Source organism: Pangasianodon hypophthalmus, chromosome 7 (genome assembly GCF_027358585.1).
Source record: "Pangasianodon hypophthalmus isolate fPanHyp1 chromosome 7, fPanHyp1.pri, whole genome shotgun sequence".
Taxonomy (NCBI): Eukaryota; Metazoa; Chordata; class Actinopteri; order Siluriformes; family Pangasiidae; genus Pangasianodon; species Pangasianodon hypophthalmus.
In genome coordinates this window covers 29,815,613-29,825,612 of record NC_069716.1, presented here as the reverse complement: position 1 = coordinate 29,825,612, position 10,000 = coordinate 29,815,613, and the positions used below count along the sequence as shown (strand labels likewise).

Genomic DNA, 10,000 nt, shown 5'->3' with positions numbered 1-10,000 from the left:
TTGAATGTTAACGCGTAATAAAGTGGATAAAATCTGATTTAATGTTTTAATGCGATTAGGAGTTAATGTGAGTGAGAATTATGGAGTAATAATCGTCTTTCTTTCCACAGCTACATGTACTTCACCACGCTGCAGGATCGCTCGGCGAAGATCGAAGGCGCGTCTCTGGACGGGACGGAGCGCGAGTCTCTGTTCACGACCGGTTTGATCCGGCCCGTGGCGCTCGCTCTGGATAACAAACTGGGCAAGCTGTTCTGGGTGGACGCGGATCTGAAACGCATCGAGAGCAGCGACCTGTCCGGTGAGCGAGAGTCCGTCCTGCACTTCCTCGCTCCTCAGGCAGGGGGCGCTCAGACGCCACACGCCTGTGTCGATAAACACGAAAAGCGGCGAGCGTGTTGTGTTTACGCAGCGTGCTAGCGGACTTTAGTACCAGTATGTGATTTATTAGGCTGATTCGTTAGCTGATGCTAGCTAAGAGTGTTGTCATGGTTACAGCGTCCTTGTTTTTTCACAATGAGCGTTTCGTATCGGCATAAAAAGCGCTCCAGCAAGTGAGCTTTCTGTAAGAAAATGCAGAACATCGCAGAAAAATGCAAACAGTGTGAAAGAGAGAGACAATTCTTTTTTACGTTTCAGTCGTTGTGTTATCGTAACAGTTTATGACATGTTTATTACACACACTCACTCAAATGAGACCAGTACAATACCGGATATTAATACATCACCACACACTCTTGTGTTTGTGTGTGTGTGTGTGTGAATGTGTGTGTGTGTGTGTGTGTGTGAATGTGCGTGTGTGCGTGTGTGTGTGTGCGTGTGTGTGTGAATGTGCGTGTGTGCGTGTGCGTGTGTGTGAATGTGCGTGTGTGTGTGTGTGTGCGTGTGTGTGTGTGTGTGTGTGTGTGTGTGCGTGTCTGGTTGTAATTAACCGATACGTGAGCTCTGTTGCATGTGAACTCGTCTCGCTCTTTTGGCACCGGACGCTTCGTTTCAGCTACATTTGCAGTTTGTGTGTGTGTATGTGTGTGTGTGTGTGTGTATGTGTGTGTGTGTGTGTGATAAATAACCTCCCTGTTGAGATTGTGATCTCTCTCGGGCCGTCAGTGAGGAAATGAAACAGACACAGCAGAGAGACGGAGATTTCCATCAGCACACTCTCACGGCTAAGGAAGAGAAAGTCACTGATTTATTTCAATTTAAACAAACAAACAAACAAATAAATATTAATGCAATAGCAGTAATAATATCCATAATAAATATTAATCAATTAGAAAGAAATAAATTTGTATAATAGGAAACAGATTAAATTATAAACTATGAAAAATAAATTAATAATAATAATAAAAAAAAATAATAATAATAATAAATAATGCTGGAATCAAACAGAGCTAGGATTTATAAAAAATCTTTTTAGACGACTTTATTCTTCTCAGGGGGAAATTCACCTGTGTGCATTGTAAAAAACTGTTTTTAAAAAAGTAAATCTAAATGAAATATATATATTTACTAGTTTGTGAGACGCTGATATGGCGATTAATAATAATTTGGTGAAGTGATTTATTATTTATTGTTTGTCGCTCTGTATCCTGCGCCTCCTGGAGGTCATTATTAGTAACTACAACAGTAACATTCAGTCTGTAGGATTTCACCTGACATTCTCATTTCGGTAGAATCAATGTGTGTGTGCGTGTGTTTGTGTGTGTGTGCGTGTGTTTGTGTGTGTGTGTTTGTGTTTGTTTATCATGTCGTATTGCAGGTTGTGTGTTTGTGTTTATCCTGTTGTATTACAGGTGTGTGAGTGTGTGTGTGGGTGTTTAACGTGTCTTATTCCAGGTGTGTGTGTGTGATTCTGTGTGTGTGTATGTATATCATGTTTTATTGCTGGTGTGTGAGTGTGTGTGTGTGTGTGTGCGAATATGTGTGTGTGTGTGTGCAAATGTGTGTGTGTTTAACGTGTCTTATTGCAGGTGTGTGTGAGTGTGTGTGTGTGTGTGTGTGCGTGTGTGAGTGTGTGTATGTTTAACGTATCTTATTGCAGGTGTGTGTGTGTGTGTGTGTCTGTGTGTGTGTGTGTGTGTGCGAATGTGTGTATGTTTAATGTGTCTTATTGCAGGTGTGTGTGTGTGTGTGTGTGTGTGTGTGTGCGAATGTGTGTATGTTTAATGTGTCTTATTGCAGGTGTGTGTATGATACTGTGTGTGTGTGTGTGTTTGTATATCATGTTTTATTGCATGTGCATGTGTGTGCTTGTGTTTATCATGTCTTAGTGCAGATGTGAGTGTGTGTTTGTGTGTGTGTGAGCGCGAATGTGTGTGTGTGTTTATCGTGTCTTAGTGCAGATGTGAGTGTGTGTTTGTGTGTGTGTGAGCGCGAATGTGTGTGTGTGTGTTTATCGTGTCTTAGTGCAGGTGCGTGTGCGTGTGTGTGTGCGTGTGTGTGTGTGTATTTTACTCGTCTTCTGAAGTTCTCCTGACAGCTTTAATACCTGATTATTGATGCTGGTGTCAGACGGAGAAGTGGAGCTGATTTATCTCTCTGTTTTACGTGTTTCTGAAGCCAGTTGGCTGAAATGTGGAGAAATAAAAGAGCGAAAACACGGAGAGACTTTAACCCTGAGTTCGTCTTCTCCGTGCTCACGTAACAAATCCAAACACTCGTCTCGAACCGTTCCTCGGAGCGATGGTGTGTTCCGACGTTCTTCAGTTCCTCGCTCGTGGCCTTACTTCCTGCAGTTTAGTTCTCCTTTACTGTACCTTAAGAGCCGAACTGTACGGCGTACGATTTACGACTTTACGTCCTGACTTACGATTGAACGTACGTTCACCGGGCTGCTGGGAAACTTTTATAAACGTTACAGACTCATGACGTCATTCTCCTGTTTTGCGTTCTTTCCGTCTCTTTGTTCCTGCTCCAGGAGCCAATCGGATCGTCCTCCAGGACTCCAACATCCTGCAGCCGATCGGCCTGACTGTCCTCGGAGATCACCTGTACTGGATCGATAAGCAGCAGCAGATGATCGAGCGCGTGGACAAACGCAGCGGAGACAAGAGGACGCGGATTCAGGGACGGATTCAGTCTCTGACCGGAATTCACGCCGTGGAGCTCATGGAGACGGACGAGTTCTGTACGCTTCACACACAGTTACACACTTACTGTAAACGGATAAAAGGTCCACGTGTTGCTGTGGTATAAGAGGAATAAAACACTTCAAAACTCTCTCCTCAGCGTCCCATCCTTGTTCCCGTGACAACGGAGGATGCTCACACATCTGCATCGCCAAGGGAGACGGAACGCCGAGATGCTCGTGTCCCATACACCTGGTGCTGCTGCAGAACCTGCTCAGCTGCGGAGGTGTGCTTTACACACACACACACACACACACACACACACACACACATATATATATATACACTCGCAAATGCATATACACACACACACCTACAAACACACACACACACACTCACACACACATATATATATATATATATATATATATATATATATATATATATATATATATATATATACACTCGCACACACCTACACATACACACACACACATACATACATTGAAACACGCGCACACACACACACACACACATATGTATATATATATATATATATATATATATATATATATATATATATATATATATATATATATGCATATATACACACATGCAAACACACACCTACACACACAGACACACATAAATACACACATATACACTAACTCACACACATACACACATGCAAAAACACCTGCAAACACGCACACACACACACACACACACACACATACACACACACATATACACACCTGCAAACACACACGCACACACACACACACACACACACACACATTGACGACGCACTTCTCACACTTAGGAAAAAATTAAAAAAAATATATATATATAGTTTAGAAACATTATATATTTCACATTATTATGTCATTTAATAAATAATTTAATAAAAAATTCTATTATGAGATTTATAGCTTTAATCATTAAACCCTTCATTAAATGATGGTTTTTAATGGTTCAGGCTGTGAGCTGCCCCTAGTGGCTCCTGGTGGCACTGCAGGGGGTAGTTTTATATATATTGATTTATTTATTTATTTGTTTGTTTGTATCATTTATAAAATTGATACATAATGTTATATTTGCATGTTAATTAGAGAGCTGAGGGGGCGGGGCTAAAATGGCACACTTTACGACAGTGTAAAAAATCTCTTTAAATGCGACGTAGCGTACAAACTGAATATTAATGATAATACTCAGACATCGCTAATAAACTGTAAAAAAGTAACTTTGCACATTTACGACACAATTTACTCAAATTCCCGTAAGATAACTGTAGAGCAAAAGTCACCGGAACTGGGATTTTTATGAAACTGATGGAGGAAGTGTGAGGTTTTGGGTTTTGTTCCGTAACGAGTGAACGTCGTTGTTTTGTTTTTGTCGTCCCTCAGACCCGCCCACGTGCTCGGCCGATCACTTCACGTGCGCGACAGGCGAGATCGACTGCATCCCGATGGCGTGGCGGTGTGACGGCATCGCCGAGTGCGCTGACCACAGCGACGAGATGAACTGCCCCGTGTGCTCGGAGCAGCAGTTTCAGTGTCACGGTGGACAGTGTCTCGATGTGAAGCTGCGCTGCAACGGGGAGCAGGACTGCACCGACGGCTCCGACGAACACGACTGCCACAGTACGACCACCGTCACATGACCACCGTCACATGACCACCGTCACATGACCACTTATAGACGTTACATTTAGAGAAATCCAGTATGCTCATTCTAAGCACACAGAAAAGATTTCACTTTCTGAAAAGATTCATGTCGAAAGATAATGTCGGTGTCGCTAATCCCGCCCACACTGCTTATAGCTAAACTGTTCAGCTTGAATCGGCTTGTGGGTGAAATGAAAGCTAGAGGGTGAAAGCTAGTTCATCTAGCAAGTGAAAGATAACCTAGTGAGTGAAATTAAAAGCTAGTCTAGTTATAGAGTGAAAGTTAATCTAGTTATTGAGTGAAACGCAACCTAGCAAGCTTTCTTGAGTTTAACTTTGCAGGTGAAAGCTAGCCTACTGACTAAAAGCTAGCCTATTGAGTGAACCTAACCTAGCGAGTGGAAGCTAACCTAGCGAGTGGAAGCTAAACTAGCGAGTGGAAGCTAACCTAGCGAGTGGAAGCTAACCTAGCGAGCGTAGCTACTGTGTAGCTGTAGTGGGCTACTTGCACAAACACTTCTGCATTATAACCAGGATGGTGCTTCTGCTTCCAGCTCGTCCACTGTAATGGTGATGGCGCTGTTTCACTCCCGGTGCCTGTATTTCTTCACGGAAATAAATGTTAACGATGTTCATTATAAATGTAAAAACACTTGCAAAGCTCCTGTTAGTGACCTGGAGAAATGCGTCAGACTGTATGTTTCGTCCGACATGGACAGCTATGAAGATAAGAAAATAAATATTAATAGAAATGAGCAGCAGAGCTAACATTGATAGGCGGAGTCTCAGACAGAGAGCTGTCAATCAAGCTGCTCATTAGAATATTAGACCACACCCACTAAGACAGTCTCAGATCTGTCTGTGTGATTTCAGCTGCTGTTTGAAATGTTTTATCACGTTATAACTGTGTGTGTGTGTGTGTTTTGTCAGCCATATGCATGCCCAATCAATTCCGCTGTAAAAATAATAAATGCATCTCGAAGAAGCAGCAGTGCGACTCGTACCCCGACTGCTCAGACGACTCAGATGAGCTTTTCTGCGGTGAGTGATGTCACACTTCAACAGCCAATCAGCTTTCACCCAGATTCTTTTTGTTACATACGTCTCTCTCTCTCTCTCTCTCTCTCTCTCTCTCTCTGCTCAGATTTCCCACCACCCAGCGGTGACGAGCGTCACACCAACACCATCGGGCCGGTGATCGGGATCATCCTGTCGGTGTTCGTGCTGGGCGGGATGTGCTTCGTGTGTCAGCGTGTCGTGTGTCGCCGCTACAAAGGGCCGAGCGGGGGATTCCCTCACGATTACATCACTGGGACCGCCCACGTCCCTCTGAACTTCATCAGCACCAATAACACGCAGCACGCTAACTGTACAGGTATATACACACACACACACACACACACACACACACACACACACTAGGGGGTTTGTAGACTAGTTTATTAATACATTCTCTAGTGTCTGCTGTGGGAGTGTCGCGAAGCCGGGCGGTGAAAAAAACAGTGAAGCAAAGAGTAAAGACCTGTCAATGTGAAAACATTATTGATTAGATGAAAGGTGTTTTTTCTTTTCCTTTAACGGAGTGATAACACTTTGATATCAGTAAATCAGTAAATCAATATATCAGTAAATCAATATATCAGTAAATCAGTATATCAGTATATCAGGTTGGTGAAAGAGCACTTTCAGAGCCGCGGGTTGCACATCACTATCCAGTCTTAACTAAATTCAGATCAGATTAGCATCAAATGCCGCCTCAAAGACACGGAGCCAGACTTGTTTTTGGACACTTGTGAGGTCGGCATTGAACATGGCGTTAAAATCTTTCAGACGCTGATGTACACATCGTGTCCTCCGTCCTCCATCCGTCTTTATTTTAGAAGGAGTTTCTGCACCATGCAGTGCTCAGCAATTTCAAATAGTGTAACATAATACACAGATTTATTATCGTTTTTATATATTTATTGTCCTGATATGGATTATGAGAGTGTGGGAGAAAAGAATTGAAGCTGGAAATGTCATGCTTGTGTGTGTGTGTGTGTTTGTAGGTATATCGTGTGGGAAGTCCATTGTGAGCTCGGTCAGTCTGATGGGCAGCAGCAGCAGTGGAGCTCCTCTATACGACAGGAACCACGTGACTGGAGCTTCATCCAGCAGCTCATCCAGCACCAAAGCTGCCTTTTACCCTCAGGTTCAACATCACACTACATTACAACCACAACTCCAATAACACCCTCCACGACTCCCCCAATAACACCCTCAACTCCCCCAACAACACCCTCAACTCCCCCAATAACACCCTCAACTCCCCAACAACACCCTCAACTCCCCAACAACACCCTCAACTCCCCCCAATAACACCCTCAACAACTCCCCCAATAACACCCTCAACTCCCCCAACAACACCCTCAACTCCCCCAATAACACCCTCAACAACTCCCCCAATAACACCCTCAACTCCCCCAACAACACCCTCAACACCCCCAATAACACCCTCAACTCCCCCATTAACACCCTCAACTCCCCCAACAACACCCTCAACTCCCCCAATAACACCCTCAACAACTCCCCCAATAACACCCTCAACTCCCCCAACAACACCCTCAACTCCCCCAATAACACCCTCAACTCCCCCAACAACACCCTCAACTCCCCCAACAACACCCTCAACTCCCCAACAACACCCTCAACAACTCCCCCAATAACACCCCTCAACTCCCCCAACAACACCCTCAACTCCCCAATAACACCCTCAACAACTCCCCCAATAACACCCTCAACTCCCCCAACAACACCCTCAACTCCCCCAATAACACCCTCAACTCCCCCAACAACACCCTCAACTCCCCCAACAACACCCTCAACTCCCCCAACAACACCCTCAACAACTCCCCCAATAACACCCCTCAACTCCCCCAGTAACACCCTCAACTCCCCCAATAACACCCTCAACTCCCCCATTAACACCCTCAACACCCCCAATAACACCCTCAACGACTCCCCCCAACAACACCCTCAACTCCCCCGACAACACCCTCAACTCCCCCAACAACACCCTCAACTCCCCCATTAACACCCTCAACACCCCCAATAACACCCTCAACTCCCCCAATAACACCCTCAACTCCCCCAATAACACCCTCAACACCCCCAATAACACCCCTCAACTCCCCCAATAACACCCTCAACTCCCCCAATAACACCCTCAACACCCCCAATAACACCCTCAACTCCCCCAATAACACCCTCAACTCCCCAATAACACCCTCAACACCCCCAATAACACCCTCAACTCCCCCAATAACACCCTCAACTCCCCCATTAACACCCTCAACTCCCCCAATAACACCCCTCAACTCCCCCAATAACACCCTCAACTCCCCCATTAACACCCTCAACTCCCCCAATAACACCCTCAACTCCCCCATTAACACCCTCAACACCCCCAATAACACCCTCAACGACTCCCCCAACAACACCCTCAACTCCCCCGACAACACCCTCAACTCCCCCAACAACACCCTCAACTCCCCCATTAACACCCTCAACACCCCCAATAACACCCCCTCAACTCCCCCAATAACACCCTCAACTCCCCCATTAACACCCTCAACTCCCCCAACAACACCCTCAACTCCCCCATTAACACCCTCAACACCCCCAATAACACCCTCAACGACTCCCCCAATAACACCCTCAACACCCCCAGTAACTCCCCCAATAACACCCTCAACTCCCCCAACAACACCCTCAACTCCCCCAATAACACCCTCAACTCCCCAATAACACCCTCAACAACTCCCCCAATAAACACCCTCAACGACTCCCCCCAATAACACTCTCAACTCCCCAAAAACACCCTCAATAACACCCCTCAACTCCCCCAATAACACCCTCAACACCCCAATAACACCCTCAACGACTCCCCCAATAACACCCTCAACACCCCCCAATAACACCCTCAACAACTCCCCCAATAACACCCTCAACTCCCCAACAACACCCTCAACAACTCCCCAACAACACCCTCAACTCCCCCAACAACACCCTCAACGACTCCCCAATAACACCCTCAACTCCCCCAATAACACCCTCAACAACTCCCCCCAATAACACCCTCAACTCCCCCAATAACACCCTCAACAACTCCCCCAATAACACCCTCAACTCCCCCAATAACACCCTCAACACCCCCAATAACACACCCTCAACTCCCCAATAACACCCTCAACACCCCCAATAACACCCTCAACAACTCCCCCAATAACACCCTCAACTCCCCCAACAACACCCTCAACTCCCCCAATAACACCCTCAACTCCCCCAATAACACCCTCAACAACTCCCCCAATAACACCCTCAACACCCCCAATAACACCCCTCAACACCCCCAATAACACCCTCAACAACTCCCCCCAATAACACCCCCAATAACACCCTCAACACCCCCAATAACACCCTCAACAACTCCCCCAATAACACCCTCAACTCCCCCAACAACACCCTCAACCTCCCCCAATAACACCCTCAACACCCCCAATAACACCCTCAACAACTCCCACCAATAACACCCTCAACTCCCCCAACAACACCCTCAACTCCCCCAATAACACCCTCAAGTCCCCCAATAACACCCTCAACAACTCCCCCCAATAACACCCCTCAACACCCCCAATAACACCCTCAACTCCCCCAATAACACCCTCACACCCCCAATAACACCCTCAATAACACCCTCAACTCCCCCAATAACACCCTCAACACCCCAATAACACCCTCAACACCCCCAATAACACCCTCAACTCCCCCAATAACACCCTCAACACCCCAATAACACCCTCAACGACTCCCCCAATAACACCCTAAACACCCCAATAACACCCTCAACACCCCAATAACACCCTCAACTCCCCCAATAACACCCTCAATAACACCCTCAACTCCCCCAATACACCCTCAACACCCCCAATAACACCCTCAACTCCCCCAATAACACCCTCAACTCCCCCAATAACACCCTCAACACCCCCAATAACAACCCTCAACGACTCCCCCAATAACACCCTCAACACCCCAATAACACCCTCAAACACCCCCAATAACACCTCAACACCCCCAATAACACCTCAACAACTCCCCCAATAACACCCTCAACTCCCCCCAATAACACCCTCAACTCCCCCAATAACACCCCTCAACACCCCCAATAACACCCTCAACAACTCCCCCAATAACACCCTCAACTCCCCCAACAACACCTCAACT

General features: G+C 46.1%; 1 protein-coding gene across 1 annotated transcript in view; it reads left to right on the top strand.

Moving 5' to 3' along the window:
* The window catches only part of lrp5 (low density lipoprotein receptor-related protein 5), a 27,863-nt gene that overhangs the window by 11,515 nt on the left and 6,348 nt on the right, over positions 1 to 10,000 (top strand). Inside the window, exons 8-14 of the mRNA XM_053235608.1 lie at positions 111 to 301; positions 2,918 to 3,127; positions 3,229 to 3,354; positions 4,475 to 4,711; positions 5,666 to 5,776; positions 5,880 to 6,110; positions 6,784 to 6,926. Of these exons, the coding sequence (XP_053091583.1) occupies positions 111 to 301; positions 2,918 to 3,127; positions 3,229 to 3,354; positions 4,475 to 4,711; positions 5,666 to 5,776; positions 5,880 to 6,110; positions 6,784 to 6,926 (1,249 nt within the window). The remainder of the gene's footprint in view (positions 1 to 110; positions 302 to 2,917; positions 3,128 to 3,228; positions 3,355 to 4,474; positions 4,712 to 5,665; positions 5,777 to 5,879; positions 6,111 to 6,783; positions 6,927 to 10,000) is intronic.